Consider the following 20,040-nt stretch of genomic DNA (forward strand, 5'->3'; position numbering starts at 1 on the left):
CTTCAGAGAAGAAATGGGATGAACTGAAAGAGTTAAAGAATTTTAATGAATATTTGATAAAGATCATAGTATGTTACAGTACTCTAGAACACTGAGAGTTAAAACTTGATTTATTTTCATTCAATACTTTTAAATGCTTAACTTTTGATAATCACATCCTGATATTTTTGAGCTACTTTGATAAAATATGCAAAGCAGAAATAGATATAGGTGCACTGAAGAACAAAGAGTGAAATAATGGAGAGATAGTTAAATTATATTGACAAATTCTATAATTAGATCATTAGAAATAGGCAGCTTGTAGAAGCATTTCTGACGGAGAATGGCCACGATATTTTGTTGCAAGGTTTGGACAATCCAGGTCTGAGATCAGACTGTTAACAACAGCTGTTTTATGAGAACGACCTTGAAGGGCTGTTTTTTGAGGAACTGTATCTGTTGAGTAAAGATAAATAAGGAATTTTCCCAGCTACGTATCTGGCTAAGCTAAGCAAAAGTATGCAGCAAACAGCAAGATGCTTGCCTATCACAGTTTCCCTTTGGGTGTGTGATAAGTTGCTTATGACCAATAATCAAGGGGTATGGGGTGCATGAACAGCGGGTGCTTGCTGTGCAAAGGACATAACCAAGCGATTCGGGCAATAAAGGGGGACAACATGTAGCCTCATCAGTGTGATTGTCGTTACTCGGCCAACTCTCCGAGGGGACCCTGTTTCAACAGCTAACCCTATACACTTGAGTTAGAAAATATTTTAATTACTTGATCTTGCCATCACAACTTTTCAAATTAATTTTAGCTATATGGAGCTAAATGTTTATACCCATGAAGGCACTTAAAAAAAGAATACAATACTTAATATTTTCAATCCCCCCATATTCACAAACCAATCATATACACTTTTTGCAGCTTTATAGTATAAATATGCAAGTTTATATGAAGTACTGCATACTAAATTACTAGTTGAAGTATATTTGATATAAATGTTTTATTGCTTTGCAAATGATGGCAGGCAAGTATCCAAAAACAAATTACAAGAGCCAGAACTGTACCTAAAAGAATGATATCTGGAAGGCACAAATGTGTGTTTATTATCTGAGTTGCTTGTCAGAACATTTAGATCTGTGCAGAGTGAAAAGGAGGAAGAATAACAGGAATGATAAAGACACTATGATCAAAACATTAATCAGAGAAAAGAATTTTTTGCTAAATGAAACAAGAATCTTTTCTGCTATACACAATAGCTGGAGCACACAGAGAATTATTAAAGTTTAAAATTAAGAGAATGATAGGATGGAATCGTATTTTCCATAACAGAAGCTATACTAAGCAGTGGCTCATATTTTCTTTTCCTCCCTTTGGCTACCAGAATACCTGCAGAATCCCTTCTTGTAGGCCTTTGCATCCATTGCCAGTTTCAAACCCAGCTGCAGTTTGGCTTTCCTCACTCTATCCTAACACAATTGACTACCCAGCAAGAGAAGGGAGAGGCAAGGAAGGAGAGGCAGTGGGGTACCCCTGTGTTAGGGAGTGTTTTGGTTCTCTAGCGCTTAACGATAATGATGATACGGTTCAGTGTTTATGGGTAAGAATCAGGTGGAAGGCCAACAACACAGATATCATTGTGGGAGTCTGTTATAGACCACCTAACCAGGATGAAGAGGCAGATGAAATGTTTTATAAGCAGCTAGTAGAAGTCTCAACAATTGCTAGACCTTGGTTCTCATAAGGGACTTCAATTTACCAGATTTCTCCTAGAAATACAATATAGCAGAGAGGAAACAGTTCAGGAAGTTCCTGGAGTGTGTGGAAGACAACTTCCTGACACGGCTGGTGAGTGAGTCAAGTAGGGGAGGCATCCCGCTGGACTGGTGGTTTGCAAACAGAGGGGTACTCATGGGTGATGTGATGGTTGGAGGCCGTCTTGGGCAAAGCGAACATGAAATAAGGGTTTTCAATTCTTGGAGAAGTAAGGAGGGGTGTCAGCAGAACTGCCACTTGGACTTCCAGAGGGCAGACTCTGGCCTGTTTATGAGCCTCATTGACATATTGTAACATACATTTGGTATGATCCAACATATTGTCACATGCATATTGTAACATCCTTTGTTGGATGCTGGAGAGAAACATAGTGACAAAGGATGTGGAAAAGGCTGAGGTACTTGATGCCTTCTTTGCCTCAGTCTTTAATAGTAAGACCATTTGTTCTCCAGATACCCAGCCCCTGAAGTGGAAAACAGGGACGGGGAGCAGAATGAAGCCCCCATAATCCAAGGGGAAATGATTAGCAACTTCCTATGCCATTTAAACACAAACAAGACTATGGGGCAGATGGGATCCACACAAGAGCACTGAGTAGCTGGCAGAAGTGCTCACCAAGCCACTTTCAGTCATCTATCAGCAGTCCTGGCTAACCAAGGAGGTCCTGGTTGACTGGAGGTTAGCAAATGTGATGCCCATCTAAAGGAAGGGCCAGAAGGAGGATCCTGGGAAGTAAAGGCCTGTCAGTCTGACCTTGGTGTCAGGAAAGGCTGTGGAGCAGATCATCCTGAGTGCCATCATGTGGCATGTACAGGACAATGAGGTGATGAGGCCAAGTCAGCATGGGTTTATGAAAGGCAGGTTCTGCTTGCCTGACCTGTTCCCCTGGCCTCAGTACTGGGGCCAGTTCTGTTTAATACCTTTATCAATGATCTGGATGAGGGGATCAAGTGCACCCTTGTCAAGTTTGCAGCTGACACCAAGTTGGGTGGGAGGGTTGATCTGCTTGAGGGTAGGAAGGCTCTACAAGAGGGATCTGGACAGGCTGGATCCATGGGCCGAGGCCAACTGTGTAAGGTTCAACAAGGCTCAGGGCCGGGTCCTGCGCTTGGGTCACAACAACCCCATGTAACACTACAGGCTTGGGGAAGAGTGCCTGGAAAGCTGCCTGGCAGAAAAGGACCTGGGGGTGTTGGTCGACAGCCAGCAGAATATGAGCCAGCAGTGTGCCCAGGTGGCCAAGAAGGCCAATAGCATCCTGGCTTGTATCAGAAATAGCGTGGCCACCAGGACTAGGGAAGGGATTGTCCCCCTGTACTCAGCACTGGTGAGGCTGCACCTCGAATCCCATGTTCAGTTTTGGGCCCCTCACTACAAGAAAGACATTGAGGTGCTGGAGCATGTCCAAAGGGCAACGAAGCTGGTGAAGGGTCTAGAGCACAAATCCTGTGAGGAACGGTTCAGGGAATTGGGGCAGTTTAGCCTTGAGAAGAGGAGGCTGAGAGGAGACTTTATTGCTCTCTACAACTACCTGAAAGGAAGCTGTAGTGAGGTGGCTGTTGGTCTCTTTCCCCAAGTAACAAGTGACAAGATGAGAGGAAATGGCCTCAAGTTGTGGCAGGAGAGGTTTAGATTGGATATTAGGAAAAATTTCTTCACTGAAAGAGTTATCAAAAGCATTGGAACAGGCTGCCCAAGGAAGCAGTTGAGTCACCATACCTGAAGTATTAAGATGTGTAGATGTGGCACTTATGGGCATGGTTTAGTGGTAGACTTGCCAGTACTAAGTATACAGTTGGACTTGATGATCTTAAAGGTCTCTTCCAACCTAAACAATTTTATGATTCTGTGTTATAGAGATGGATTTTATATATTTATCTTTTATATATATTTATCTTTTGTTTTATGTCTTTTAAGACTGTTAAGAATAAAATTATAGTAAATGTTACAGAAGTTAAATTAATGGTTCAGTATATTAACATCTTGTAGTGCTTCATAGTCCCTATCAAAGCTGATAAATAAGAAGCTGCTGTTTGCTTCAGTGAAAGAAAATGAAAAACAAAATAAACCACTATATCATTGCACCTCTTTCAAGAATAGAAAATAAGTCAAAACCCAGCAGAAAGAATTTGACTTCCTGCATCATTCTGTCTAACAATTAAATAGTCCAGTCCTTCTGAACAATTAGTAAATATTTTATTATCAAGTTTAATTCTCTGAAGTGAAGCAGTAAAGAAGAGAATTAGTAAGTTCTTCTCTAATGTGTCTTGCAAAAAATGCAGTGTGAAAAAAACCTAAAATTTAGCTAAACTACCAAAAAATACCAGGGGTTTTCTATGCGGTCTAATGGGCAGACTGCAATATCACTGAAGAATTTTAATTTCAGTATTTTTTCTTTATAAATGTATACATATATTTGATTATTTTATGTGTGGAGTTACCAGGGTTGCTAACAATAAAAGGGAGTTGGACATAATGAACTGGAAGCTGTCATTTCTGGAAGTTTCGCAGTTATTCTTTTAATTTCTTGCTTGCTTTCTTTAAACTAATAAATATGCAGTTAAATAATAAGAGATAACATGAATATCTAAGTAAGAGATCTGTTGGAGATTATTATGAATTGATTGTAATTCTCTTGGAGTTTTCATGCCAGATAGGTACTATATGTATTTAGTAACATATTCTGTTTTTTTATTCCTATTTTTTTAATTACAGATGAAGCCTATTTAAAGGCAGAGTTTTGTCTGTAGATTTTGTGGAAAATAGACTTTTTAATTAATTATGCACCTCATTAGGCTTTAAATTATAGTTGAACAAAGACAATGACTGTGATAAGAAAAATACGGATTTGTTTGTTTGTTTGTTTCAGGCTTAATATAAATGAGGCTCAAGTATGTTCTGTATTTGGATATGGGTATGGTTTATGTTTTGAATAGATCATGATTAGTAATTAAGTATGAAGAAAAGTATAGCACAGAGATAAATTTGAGAGTATTTGATACTGTATTGCATTTTTGTATTAAAGAAGTTTGTTTATTCTTCTTCAAGACTGCATTTGTATTCTCACCACTCAGGTCATTTCACAGCTTCGGATCCTGAGCAGGTCTGTAACAGCTGGCTGCAAATTTGACAGAGAAATATGGTCTACTGAACTTTCTCCTGTTCTCAACCTATGGAAGAAACTGAATCAGGTAGGAAAGTATCTAATTTAAAAATACAACTTTTTTTTTTCCCCAGTAACTACATCAAAAATAATGTCTAGGGAATTATCTTGAGTATTGAAACATAAGAAGTTAAAAAGTAAGTTAAATGTATTTGAAGTGGGAACTAGAATGTTATATGTATATAATTAGCTTTGAGGGCTGTATGTCTGATAACAGGCTATTACTTTTTTCTCCATATGAAGGTGAGACCACACCCATAAGACATGAGACTAACATCTTTTATGGGTTTTCAAGAAGAACACTAATATATTTTAGATTTGAATTCACAAGGCAATGTTTAATGATTTTAAATATTTTTTTTTCCTGTATAATATTGAAATACGGTACTAGCTTTAAACTGGGATTCATTAAAATCCTTGCTACAATTCTTAAAATATCAAGTATCTCTTTTTTTTGTTCCTTTCTTGTTCTGGGTTGTCTCACTTTGGTCAGGTTTTTTCACATCTATTGTGAAGCTGGATTTCCAACCATTGAATTCTTATTGTGGATGTCCATTTACCTCTAATATGTGCAAGTTCTCTCTGAAATGCAGATATTAGACATACTTGGGAAGGATCCCCCTCACCTCTTGCTAAGTGCCTACCTAGACATTTGGCCATTATTTTTCTCCTCAGTGATAAGTAATAGATCACAGACATTGTGGCCTAAAACCATGTCTTGTACGCAACACTGAATGAGAAAAACCTTTCCCTTACTCAGGTAACCACATACAGAGGTTACATGAGGCGTACATTAGATTTTGCCATTACCTTTTGAAATCTCTGATGAGATTTTGAATTCTCTTGTAATCCATGCTAAGTGTATGATGCATCATGTTTTGGTCAAAATAATATTTTGTTACTAAATAGCTTCATGTTGAAGTCTCTGAGATCTCTGAACATGGACTGCTGTTAACCAGGTCTGTGATCCTGTAAGAAAAAGCAGTGTATTTCAATGTGACACCTTCCATTATATCTTACTGACTAGTGTTTAATATAACTTTAGGCCTGCAAAGCTTCCTTGCAAGAGCTCAGATAAAACTGTTGCACATGTGTGTACATATACAATCATAAAATTAGAGATTTTGATTGTAGTGTTTGGAAGACTGATAAATGAGGCGATTTTTAAACAGTAAACAAAAACTGCGCTACATTAATACTCATTAACAGCGCACATTGCTAATGGCTAGTTCTTTATCATTATTAATCATTAGCACTGCACATTCAAAACACTTCTTCTTTAAAACTTGTGTCATAAATTAGCTGTGAATATGCAGTACCATGAAGCTAAATCCCTGAAATAGGGGTTGGAACTAGATGATCTTTAATGTCCCTTCTGACCCAAACCACTCTATGATTCTATATTATCTTGAATTCTCTTTGATTTTCTAACATTTTTATGCTTTTAGCAGATTAAATTCTCTAAGTTTTGAAGATCTCCTTTAGAATAGTGTGGCATCTGACCTTGTGTAGGGCTTTTTGAGGGGACATTTGCTTGAGTGTTTCAAAAAATTTAAATAATAGTATCCGTTATCAAAATTCGTTTTCATAGTCTATTCAACCAGTACTTGCTTTAAGCTTTGAAAAAGTCTAGACATCTTTAAAAATTCCACATACATTGCATACAGTCCTACATTCTAATTCTTTTTTGATAGCTCAGTGAAGGCATCATGTTTGTTTTAAGAAGTTTTAAATAATAACTTGAGAATTGGAATGAAGAAAAAAGTTGAATTGCTGCTTAAGTTAACAACCATACATTATTTTGTTTATGTGTGAATGGGCACAGAATATGAGATAAAATGGTTTCCCAGATATGAAGAAGTAAAATCACCAAAACTATTTCTGAAGTTTGTCAAAAAAAAAAAAAATTCCTCCTTCTGTTTTGGAAGCATGTATGTTTAGCAGGGGTACCTTCCACTAGATCAGGTGGCTCAAAGCCGCCCCATTCAACTTGACCTTGAACAATTTAAGGGATGGGGCATCCACAACCTCTCTCAACAACCTGTCCCAGTGTCTCACCACCCTCATCATAGAAAATTTTCTTTCTTATATCCAGTCTAAATCTACTCTCTTTCAGTTTAAAACCATTGTCCCTTGTTCTGTCACTCCAGGTCCTAGTAAAAAGTCTTTCTCTGTCTTATAAGCCCACTTTACATATTGAAAGGTCACAATAAGGTCTCAGAGCCTTCTCTTCTCCAGGCTGAACAACCCGAACTCTCTCAGTCTTTATAGGAGAGGTGTTCCAGCTCTCTGACCATTTTTCTGGTCCTTCTCTGGACATATGGGATGCAGTACTCAGGTGGGGTCTGTCCCTGACCCAGGTGCAGGACTTTGCACTTGGCCTTGTTGAACTTCATGAGACGGTGGTGGTTGTAGTAGTTGTTGTTGTTGTTATTATTATTATTCTTTTATCTATTGGATACAGATAATAATAAAGGAGAGGCAGATGGGATAGATGCTGACAGTACCTTCCATTTTATTTACAAGAAACAAATATTAGTCCTCTACCTGTCAAATGTACTTATCACCAAGGGTAGTTGGAAGTAATGGTCGAATATCTGTTTCAAACCACTGAAATTCAGGAAGTGTCCAGTATAGTTCTGAATTGAATTTCGCTAATCTATTTATAAATTCAAAGCTGTTTTTAAAATCAGCTAATTTTTATTCCAGAAGCAAAAAATGCTCAGAAGCTTGTTAATACGTAGACAAAGATTAAGTATGTTTTTAAACATTTTTATTTCAGTGCTGAGTATGTAAATCAAGGATTAACTTAAAAAGGATTATTTTACAAATACCCTGAAAATAGTTACTGTACATCTAAATGCTGATGATTCTGAAGCCTAGTAAAATTTACCACTTGACATAGATTTTGTCCTATTGTAGAATTTATACTGTAATAATTGATCATAATCTTTAAGTGTGGACATACTTTTGTCTTCACACTCTCAATACCGTATGGTGATCACATTTGTATTCTGTAATCTAGTGTCCAAGTTTAGATAAAATAATAGACAGCATTTGACTGGGTATTTCTCTGGACTGAACATCAGTGTTTCAGTTTACAAAAATCAGTCTGAATAATTTAGATTATATAATACAGCTAAATTGACAGAATGTCTATAGAATTTATGTAGTCAGTAAATTTCAGAAATCAGTGATAAAACTTTTACCTGTTATTGGACATTTCACAAATCTGTAAATGGACTATTTAACTGTCATAGTGATGTGCCCACTGAAGAATTATACCACCTTAAAGTGTGTAAAATAACGTATTTTTTCAAGAGTGCAAATTGTAATCTCTCAATCAATAGTATTGAGTGCAGCTAACAGAGGCAGCAAATGCATACGGCACTTGGCACAGCAGTTTGTCCAGAACAGTTTACAGAAGATGAGCAATTTTGCTCAGTAGAGGATATACCTTCTCATCAATGGTAGTGACAAGCAACAGGGCATGGTCCCAGGCTGCTGTTGGAGCAAGGGTGGGTAAGAGATTGGGAGGGGTGGTATCTGGGACTGCTGACCTAAACTGACTGAAAGGATATTTCATGCCACGTGACCTCATGCTCAGCGATAAAAGCTAAGACAAAAGAGGAGGAGGAGGGACATTCATTATTAAGGTGTTTGTCTTACAAAGCAACCACTATGTGTAGAGGCCCTGCTTCCCAAGAAGTGTCTGGGCATCACTTGCTCTTCTCCATGTCCCATGACAGGGCAACAGGCCGTGGGCACAAATGGAAATACAGGAAATGCCATTTAAACATAAGACAAAACTTTCCTACTGTGAGGATGGTCAAACACTGGAGCAGGTTGCCCAGAGAGGCTGTGCAGTCTCCATCATTGGAGATATTGAAAACCTGACTGGATGCAGTTCTGGGCAACCTACTGTAGCTTTGAGCATGGGATTGGACTAGACAGTCTCCAGACATTTCTAGCAACCTCAACAGTTTTGTGATTCTGTAAATAGTAGTACTTTGTGCTCAGTTTTCAGAGCTCTTACAGTCTTTGTGGCCAAACAGCAAAAATGGCGGCTATAGATCGGAAATGTTAGATTTTTCATTTTAGACATTTTGAAGTGGGAAATAATTCTTATATATTAGTAAAGTAGTGAGAACTTAATATGTTGACACTTTTTCAGAAATATTTCTGGAAATTTGAAGGACTCATTTTCCCTCTCAGTGGCATACATTTTGCATAGCCCTGTTAAATGTTACTAGCAATTATTCAGACATTCTGAAATTGTTAAGCTGGGGAATTTATTATTCTTTGTCTGTCCATAACAATAGAATCATGGAAACTGTCTCTTCTTCATCCATGGTTTATTAGTCCAGTGAGAATGCAGACTCTGGAATTTTTCATTGAATTTTAATTTAAATGAAATCAATACTTAAAATCTGGTTCCCATCAGTTCATTCCCGTGTTGAAAGTTACACAAGCAAACTTCCTCTTTCTATTTAGCTGTTCTGGACTAGTACAGAATATCTTGACATTTTCATCTATATTAGCTTCAGTTGAAAACATCCTTGTAATGAATACTGTCCTAGAACTGCTTCTGCAGTATCTTTCAGTGTGATTTAATAACAGCTTAACACTAATCAAATGAATTAAACTCTCATGAACCTCCCATTAAGTTAAAAATAACCCCAAATACTCACATCCTCAGTATGTTTGCACGAAAGACCGTTTACTGAAAAAAATTAAGCCATCACTGAATAACTTGTCAAACAAATGTTACACAAATTTTTAAAAAATCTTCCTTAATTTGGAAGGATGGCCTACTACAGCCTGTTGCCCAGAGCTGGGCCATCAGCATAATTCAACCAGCCTCTGTCCTGGTGTCCATTTGCTTCCCACATAGCCTTCTGCCATGAACTATATAGGCACTTCATTGTCACATAACTGGATCGGTTAGAAATCACTGTTAATCGGAACTCAGGCATTGCCTATCACATGATTGTTTTCAGAGAAGCACAAGAATATGAGGACACAGTGGGGCTGCATAAACATTTCATCACCTCCATGTGGCTATTTGTCATGAGTAGAGAGAGAGGAAACAGTGCTATATCTTTGTTATAAGGTAGATGAATTTTCTGTCTTGTTTCAGGGAAACAGTTTAGTACCTCCATGAAAGTTACAAGGACCACTCATGATAAAAATTTGGAAGCAACTGCTTCAAAATTATTTTTGCTGAATATATGATCATAAGCTGTCAGTATGTGTTCTGCCTGATCTTTCGTTGTGTTTGTAAATTGAAGGCTAACTAATTCTTTTCATAAAGTTGCATAATGCTCGAGACAATTGCAGAAGTAGTTTTGAAAATTAATTGCTTGTTGGTCTTTTATCTAAAACATTAGGAACCTCAGCTTTAACAAAAGAACAATGTTGTTTTCACCAAGGAAAGTCAGTGAAGCAGAAATATAAGGTTATACTTTCTTTTATTGTCAACAATAAAATATCTGTGTCATGAACAGTGAGAGGCTAATACCTGAACGAATATGCAGAGTCTCGAAGAAGGAGGCAGCATAGGTACATTAAAAGGCCAATGGAGGTTTCTAAAACCCACCACCAAAATTGAATTTTGAATCAAATGCAGAACTAGTGGTGGTATATGAGTTTATTTTCATTATATTTGTTACATTTCTGAGGGGTCAATTTTTCAGAACATATTGGAGTTTGAAAAAGCTTGAGTTTAGGAAGGTAAAAAAGAAAAGCTCTGGAGCAGCTTAGGTGAGACTATATGGAGTCTTATATTGTACTGAGATAGTTACAAGTACAAGAAGTGAAAGAGGGAAAATGATCAAAGTCTCAAAATACACTTAATTTAATATTGGTAGCATAATATAGTATTTAATGCTAAAGATTAGAACTTACCTTCAGTTTCTTACAATTAGGAAAAGGACTCAGTACTTCAGCAGTTCTTCATCTTAATATCCAAGCAGGTCACGAGGATATTTTTAAAGCTGATGTGAGTTATATACATAATGGATTTTAAAGGAATGTAATAGAACATTAAATATATAAGCTGATATTGGTATTCATGTTTAATTTTCCTATAAAAATGACAGATGGGTTGTTTTAACAAATTCTCAGGAGAAAGCATTAGAAAGAGTGATGAAATGAATATGCAATTCATAGGAGACTGTTATGTAAAGGATAGTATTGAGGAACTTAGAGGCCTTCTCTTTCAGTAAGTTTTCTGTGAATTAAGACAGTATATGTGAAAGACTGGCAAAGCCTGCAAGTGGCAGTGTCTTTGTTCTTCCTTTTTTGTGCAGTTAAATACTCCAATAAGAAATTATTAATTAGCTTGTGCTAGTTTTACATTACATTTTATATATATTCAGCAAACCATGGTCTCAGAAAAACTGAAGTGAAACTGGTGCTGTGATTTCAGGATGCATGCAAAGAAAAAATAGAAATCATAACATTTCTAAATAATGTATGTTTCTTACAATTTGAATAGTGAGTGATTTTGTTGTATACCTTTTTAATAATGAAGGAGGGAAAACCTTATCCTTAATTTTTCTGTCATTTTTGCTTGATAGTTGAGTGCAGTATGAGCTTGAAATTAAAAGTGCGTAAATTCTGACAAACTTACAGTACCTGGCAATGATTATGGAGGCAGACACACAGCTGCTCACTCCCCCCTTCCTCTGCAGCACTGAGAAGGAGAAAATAAGTGAAGGCTTGGGATTTGAGATAAGGACAGGGAGGGATAAATCACCCATTATGGTCACAGGCAAAAGACAGACTTGTTAGGGGAAGAAAAAAACCCCATAAATTTATTACAGGCACTAGCAACAACAACATTTAACAGACAGAGTAGGACAGTGAGAAGCACTGTCACATCTTGAGAACACCTTCCCCCCACCCCTCCCTTCTTCCTGGGCTCAGCTCTGCTCCCGATATCTCTACCTCGTCCCCACAGCGGTGCAGGGGCAGGGAATGGGGGGTGCAGTCAGTGCTGCCACTTCCTTTATCTTCGATGGGGGGAGCTTCTGCAACTTCTTCCCCCTGCTCCATTGTGGTCCCCCTCTCATAGGAGACAGTCCTCCACAAACTTCCTCTGACATGAGTTCTTCCCACAGGCCACACCATTTCCCTCGCTGCTCTGGCGTGGGACACCCCCGCATGCTGCAATCCTCCCAGTGCTGAACTACAACAGTGGGGGCTGCTTCTTCCCACAGAATCCTGTCTGACTTTGGGCACAGCCACCTTAAATGGCTGTATGAGGCCCCTCACAGGTCATAAATCAGTGTCTGCTCCACCGTAGATCTTCATGGGTGGCGGGGGGGGGGGGGGGGGGAGGGGCTTCCCTGCCGTCCCGTCTCACCACAGGATACAGGGGGGTCTCTGCTCCAGCACACCTCTCCCTGCCTTTCTTCCTCCGTTCCTCCACTGACCTTGGTGTTCACATAGATGTTGCAACTTGTCCTCACAATTCCAACTCCTCCTCACTAGGTCCCTTCTTAAATACGTTATCGCAGAGGCACAGCTTATTGGCTTGGCCTTGGTGCAGAGCTGGGTCTGACTTGGAGCCGGGGGACCTTCGAGAAGCTTCTCACAGGGGGCCACTGCTGTAGTCCCCTTCCCTGCTACCCAAAAACTCCACCACTCACTCAAAGCCAGGACAGATGGCACGTGACTTCTTTTTCAGAAGTTTATTTAATCTGAAAAAAAGTCAAAACTCCATGTTATTTTAAGAAGAGATACTTCAGAGAAAGTAAATTCTGATCTTCAATAAATTGCTATAGATTTAAATAGCACACCATTTTTTTCCCAAAGGCTAGGATTTTCTTTTTGCATTTGTGCCTTGTAGAATTTTCCAGAAAGTTTAAATTCCATAACTGGAATTCAGTGCAGCACCTTGTCACGTCTCAGGTTGGCAGTTTCAGAACACATGCTAAAATATATTTATGTAGTAAGCTGCAAATGAGTTAAGATTTGCAAACTGATGCCGTCTCTTGAAATTACTGAATAAATTTGGATTTTCAGTGACTGTAATGGAATAGAAATAAATAATAAAAATGTCAGTGTGAGAGCAGCAGTACCTCTCGAAGTCTGAGTTACTCAGGATTTACACATAATATTATATTTATTTTATATTTTTTTGTATTTAATTTCCTTCCAGGTCTCATCAAAGCAAAAGCTATATCTGGAAGCATGGTTTACAGTACCCAGTACAATCTTGTTATGCTGAGTACACTGCTGCTTTATATATTGACACATTAACACAAATACTAAAAGCAGTAGTTCAGCTAAGTGAAGATTTTTCAGAAATTCCAGTTCTTTTGAAGTAATAAAAATAAAAAACAAGTAAAAAACTAAAAGAAAAAAAGCAAGTAAAAAAGTAAAAACAAATTAAAAAATCATATGTTATGTAACACAATTGTCTCCCTGAGTTTATTAACTGGACATCATGTGTTGTTTTTAGAATTTTAACCTGATCCATCAGAAGGTGTCTCCCCCTGTGGAACAACAAGGATCTCCAATCTTATCATTCATTACTCTGGAGCAATTCAATGCCATTCGACTTGTGCAAAGTGTCCATCAGTCACTTGCTTCTTTAAGTAAAGTCATCAGAGGTACCTCATTACTGAGTTCTGAAGTACAAAGACTAGCAAGCGCTCTGCTAAATCAGAAGGTAAGTAATTTTGTATTGAATTTACATTATAAGCAATTAAAAAACCCAAGGAAACTGAACAAAATTCTGATACATATTTTCATATGAATATTTGGTCTCTTCTTGATAGAGACTCTAAAATGTAGTTCTTTTACTGATAGTGGCTCTAAAACAACCATTTTTTTTCTGGAATGAAAGAAAAATGTTGCTTCAAGTACTTGCATAAGCTTCTAAGTGTATTACACTTTTATCAACCTTTCTCTTAAGGACAAATCCGATAAGACTAGAAGTTGTGGAATACTATTTCCATCTCAAATACCAAATCATGCTAGATAAGTAAAATATATTAGGCAGTAGAACATGGAAATGCACCCCTTTTCTTAGTTTTTATAGTTTCTTAAAATCTCAGTTTTACTGCAGTTGTAATCACAATTTACTCTCTGCATTTATTCTGTATGGATTATTGCCTTATCACAACAGACAAGCTGTGCCTATCACATCAACCTATCATCTCAGCCTATATTCTTGATATATGGGCAAGGTAACCCAAATTTGTACATGTACTTTCTCCATGTTTTCTGTCATCTAACTGAGCATGGTTATAAACTGGTACAATTAGTGATTGCAAATTTACATGTTCTGTCATTCATAGCTAGAGAATTGGATTCCAAAGATAGTCAAACATTGATGTGAAACTCTGTGGTTTTGTTTCACCTGTGGCAATTGATAAATTATAGTGATGCTAATGCATAGATATTGATATCGGCCATACAATGAATAATAATTCTTATTAACATCTTGTTTATCTTCATGTGAGGAAAAAGTACTCTTAAAAAGATTGGTATGCATTTATTGGTCTATCAAATTTCTCATTAAAACAGTAATTAAATTCTTTGTCTTTTCAGATTCACAAGACAACATTTGTTAGCAAAATTGCAGTACAATTAGAATAAATTAACATTTTCATGTTCACAATCTCATTGCCTTTTAAACACATTTTGACTGTGTGGTAGAAATTGGTGCTAAATACAAGTCATAGTGCGTGCAAATGATACATGTAATGGCCATTTTTTAGTATTTATTGTTATATTTCTTGTTACTGAGCAAGAGAGTATGGCTTGCTTGTGTGCCTAAGTTGCACTCTTAAAATGGATGCAGAAGGAACTATGAAGCTGATCACTGTCACAAAAATGTACTTAAGGATTCTGTGCATTTTTATCTCTCACAAACATCAGTTCAGTGCTTCCTGATATATTGAACAAAGTGTTTCTGGCATTTCATCTGCTTACTTACCCATTTACCTCAACACAGATCACTTTACTGGATTGTGACCATAAAGCAGTCATTTCAGCAGCTCTCCAGAGAGGCTAGTGTCACGCTCTTGGCATGGCAGCTAAACCTCACTATATTTATCATCTTAAAGTGATTTGGTTTATGTTTTTTTCTGTGCACTGTTCTTATTTAGTTTAGTGTGGTCATGCATTATGTAAGAAAGGACTATTTTTAAAAACTCATATTTTAAAAGCTCCAAGACTGTAGTTCTTTTATGTTTATAGCACCTGAAGAAGCTGCTAGATTACCAATAGAAATGTGAAACTCAGTAAATGTATGACTTCTAATGGTTTTGGCAATATGCCTTATTTGTGCAAAATTTTTATGTTAGTGGACATCTTAAATATGCTTACGTATTAACAATTAGCTAAACCATTACTTTAATTTTAGAGTAATATATTACCAACATCAGGTGAATGCCTTCTAAATGATAGATTGGTGAGCTGCCTGTAAATTCATATCTGGCAAAAGAGTCTCCAAAAATGTAAGGACGATAGTTTCAAATACAAAAAGTTTTCGAAAAGTCATAATTATGCAAAAAAGTATGCAGTTAACTGTGCTTTATTAATTGTCTTGTATATATTCTAGAGTATTCATTTAATCATTAATTAGTGTCCCCAGATCCAGATATTTTCTGGTTTTTATCTATAAAAGCTACACCTGGAGTATTTACCTTCAAAGATAATTTTTCTTACAAACTTCTGTGATCAGATTTTGAAAACCTGTTCAGTACATAAGATATTAGACTGCTAATCTCCTTGAAAATGCAACTGTAAATGTTAAACAGTATAAACTGTTTATTCTGCTCAGCAAGTTCAGTATCGTGCAATATTCCTTGGGTAATGATTTACATCAATTCTCTTTCACAGAAGTAGGAGAATCTTGCAGACTCAATTTCAATGTGCTTTACAGATTCCTGTTGAGTAGGTACAATTAATGTTTTTATCCTTATTTTATAAGGAGGAAATCTAACAGAGGATCTTTTAAGCCTTTCTTTTTGAAGCAAATGAGAAATTTGTATGGGATGTCTTGCAGGATTTTTTCCTCAGATGTTGTTCTACAAATACTTTAAGATGATGAGAAAATAATCATGCGGAGGAATTGTACCAGATTCACTTCACCACAGGGCCCCAGAACTGCTGTTCAAGTCTGAGAAGGCAGCAGCAAAGGAGTGGGAACCTGTGGCTGCAGTTGAAAGATGCCATTGTGGCCTTCCAAGAAAGAATCATTTTAGGCCTTTTTGAAGTGTTTGTGGAACTCACTGACGTTTCTTTATTGCATAGCAGAGGTTCTTGTAAGTTCTCCATCAGCACTGTATCTATGTGGGCCACATAAAGAATTAGCAGGAATATGACCATCCTGTTAGTGGTTGTATGCTTTGATCATTATATTGCTTGTATTGCCTTTTTTCTTTGTAGAGATATTTAATCTCTGGATTATTTAATTTCATTCAAATTGCCAGTTTAAAATGTAATGATAATAGTTTTGAAATGGCTACTTTCAGTAAATGTTTTTATTTCAGTGTCCTGTCACATGGCAAAGCAAGTGGGAAGGTCCAGAAGATCCTTTACAATATCTTAGAAGTCTTGTAGCTCGAGCACTTGCTATACAGGTAATTTTAAAGAGTCATTTTACCTCAGTATACTTGTGTTCAGTGACACGGTATATTATGTGAATTGTACTACAGTAGGCCTTTCTCAAGTTCCAAAGAATTTTAGCTGTGTGAAAAGGCGTGTACAAATTTTAAGATAGATAAGAAATGTGAAGATGACAGACTGAGCAATCTGAAGGCAGTAACTTTAAATACAGTAATGTTATTAGTTCACAATAGATTTACATCTTAGATTTTAGTCATTAGTCTTTCTAATGAACTGTAGGGGAAAAAAGATTTAATTTACTCTAATATATCTTTACTTCTAAATCGAGACATACTCTTTAATCTGGTAGAAAGATACGTATAAAGAGATAAAGTGAAGCAATTCTAATAGAGGTAATGTAGAAAAGGTAATGTAAAAATTCATAGAAGACTAGTCTTTCAAGCAAATAAAGAAAGCATCTGTGTTCTCCAGGTTTACAAGGGACTATAATAGAAGGTGCAGAGTCTGACAACAGCTCTGTCAATCTACAGTCTGGCAGTGATGAAGATAATTTTTAGTTATGATAAATTGACCTCTACTTTGCTTGACAGAATAGGCTTATTTAAGATAATAGGCAGACAAATTAAAAAGTCGTTCATCTAAATTAATTAGTATTTAAGGAAACAGGTTTCATCATGTTGGATACATAGAGAGGAAACTGTGAGAACCTTCCAGAGGTTCCCTTAGAAGCGACAGATCTTCTATTACCTTCAGGAAATAAACAGAAAGCTGCTTGTTTTGACCTTGATTAGCACAGTCTTGTCCAGTGGGATATGAAGAAGATTTCTGTGAACGTGCTGACTGTCAGATTCAGAAGGAAGATTTGAGGGGCACATGATTTCTAGGCATTACTTTTTCTAAAGAAACAATCAAATTGATGTTTCTGAAATATTAATAAGATTTTCATTATGCAAACCATTTCGTTTAGCTAATGCTTATTTTTTCTTTATCCTTTCCTCCACAAAAAAAAATTTATAACTAATAATGTGTAAATATATATAGCAACAAGTGATAAAGCATGTTCAGATGTTATTTGGTCATATAACTACAGTTGAACTTAGTCCCTTCTGTTTTTTACCTGGCTATTACAGTCATTATTATTTAAAAAGCACCATTTGTGGATGAGTCAGCAGTGTTCCTAATCTTCAAGAGTACCTTGCAGTTTGCAACTTGTACCTTTATTTGGTTGTGACCAAACTACATGTGATTTTCCTTATTTATACATTTTTTTTAAACTGGAAGGCTGAGATTACAGTTCAAGCTTCTGTGTGGATTTCATCTCCCATGAAAAGTGGAGATAATGTGGCAGAGTGTAACAGGATGAAAACAGTGTTAACAGTAATGGATGATTTTCAACCAAGCATATTCAGAAAGTTTTATTTCACTAAATTATTCCAGTCAACTATTGACAGATGTGCTGCATTATATTACCATGAGAGGAATTTTCCTTTCTCATTGTTCAAACTGCTGAGAAAATTGTACATTTGGATTACTCATTTTTATGGAAGTTATTATGAAGAAATAATTTACAATTTTAAACACTTATTTACTGCAAGAGAGGGACAGATTATTAAGACAAAGATTTACAGTAGATATTTAACTGTACCCATAAGCAGTAAATTGTGTTAATATATTTGTTAATGAAATATCAATTAGTGAAAGATGACCAGATAACAGTTCTTACACGTCAGATATTTTTTTTATGTCAAATATGTAATGAAGTTGTATTTGAAGCAATTTTTAATAATACATTATCAGTCTGTTTTGCTTCTTAAACTTCTAGTCAGATCGCATCTGAAATACCACTTATATGTTTTTATTTTTGTATGTATTTTACCAGAAAAATGTTGATGTTTTCTAATTATGCATTTCAGTTGAATCATCTTTTTCCTTAAATGTGATTCCAATTCATGTTTATGCATATTACACCAAGATTTTGATTAGTCTTGATAATTTTTTAATTAACTTTCCTTTTTTGTGACTTTTCATTATTGATTTTATAAATATAATTTATCATTAGTTAATTCTAGTTTTAGTATTCAGAAATTCAATAAGGGCTTCAATAAAGATTTTCTCATAATTCTGAAAATTTTCTTCAGATTTATGTTTTAATAAAGGCCATATTTTGGATTGATTTTGTTTTATATCGCCAACTCCATCATCATGGTTTTTTGATAGCTACTCATACCTCCCTTGGTTTCATTCACTATAAGATACTGACTTCTACCTTCACCATTTGAGACAGGTTTGATTTAAGTATTTTTCAAGAGGAAAATAGGAGACAATGAAACATAAAAATTGTAGGAAAGATTGCATCTACTAAGGATGCAGTAAGTCTCTACTTAGGTTATTGGTTAAAGGCTGCCTTGTCAAGATGTTTGCTTCCAGTGCAGAAAATAATAAAAGCAACTGCTTTGTTACAAACATTTAATGGGGATGGGGAGGAACACAAAATATAGGCCAGATGGTAGAATAATTATAGCAGAATTTATAGAAGTGTAAAGATGTTCTGAGAGCATTACATAACAACGGACAGAAAAACAACAGGTGTTGCATTTCTCAGGTCTGAATTCACTCAGAAAAGGCAAAATAAAAAGAAGGAAATCTGCCTACTGAAAGTGTGAACCAAATCAGTATAAGCAAAATGCAATAGAGCCATATTTTGCTGTGCATTATATTGTGGTGATATAGCTGATGGAAATATGTGATTTCTTCCCAGGTGGAAGTTCTGATATTTGGACGTTAGCTTTTGCTTTTAAATTAAAACAAAAATTTTATCTATTGAACATTCTTCTAAGATGAAGAGTTCTGAATACTTTCAATTAGCAGTGCTGACATTGAATTTACAATATTGTGTTTCAGCTTGTGTACCGACAGTGATTTATTTGCTATCAACATTAATATACGAAGCTTATGAATCATCACAGATCTTTGTGTTGGTTGTAATTATTGGTCCTTACACTCCCAGTTTCCTCATGGTGTCATCATGTGTTCTGTAGTTTCCCTCTCTCATGGTACATGACTACAGCTCAGCAGTAATATACATCAGTGTACAATGGAATTTTAGTCCCTCCCAGTCTGTAGATAAGTGTCTTCATTACAGATACCAGCAGGAGAGAAGATAGAAAAGACACAGAACTACAGATATTAAGAGGCAAAACAGCAGCCCAGGCAAATGTCAGATGAATATCCACATTCTAAAAATGTTTCGGGTCAACAATTTACAACTTTTTGTTTTCACAAGGACTAACTAAATAAAGAGCTTAATTTCACTTCTTTCAAAAAAACCCCTCGTATTCCATCAAGACTTTATATTTTAAATTAAAATATTTATTTCATTCTTTTGAACAGAGCTGCTTCTAAGTCATCTGTAAAAACAGTTCTTCCTTTGGATGGCTGTTTGGTCAGACTGCTGCTAAAAGGCTTACAGCATACATTGAAAATGAAGACTGACCTCTGAATCATTAGTGCTACTTTCAGAATTCTTATC

General features: G+C 36.2%; 1 protein-coding gene across 1 annotated transcript in view; it reads left to right on the forward strand.

Annotated features, from left to right (window-relative positions):
* Positions 1-20,040, forward strand: part of DYNC2H1 (dynein cytoplasmic 2 heavy chain 1) — a 175,089-nt gene that overhangs the window by 128,007 nt on the left and 27,042 nt on the right. Inside the window, exons 83-85 of the mRNA XM_042792803.1 lie at positions 4,834-4,950; positions 13,393-13,602; positions 16,436-16,525. Of these exons, the coding sequence (XP_042648737.1) occupies positions 4,834-4,950; positions 13,393-13,602; positions 16,436-16,525 (417 nt within the window). The remainder of the gene's footprint in view (positions 1-4,833; positions 4,951-13,392; positions 13,603-16,435; positions 16,526-20,040) is intronic.

The sequence above is a fragment of the Tyto alba genome, unplaced genomic scaffold, assembly GCF_018691265.1.
Source record: "Tyto alba isolate M040663 unplaced genomic scaffold, T.alba_DEE_v4.0 Super-Scaffold_2, whole genome shotgun sequence".
In the NCBI taxonomy this organism is placed as follows: domain Eukaryota; kingdom Metazoa; phylum Chordata; class Aves; order Strigiformes; family Tytonidae; genus Tyto; species Tyto alba.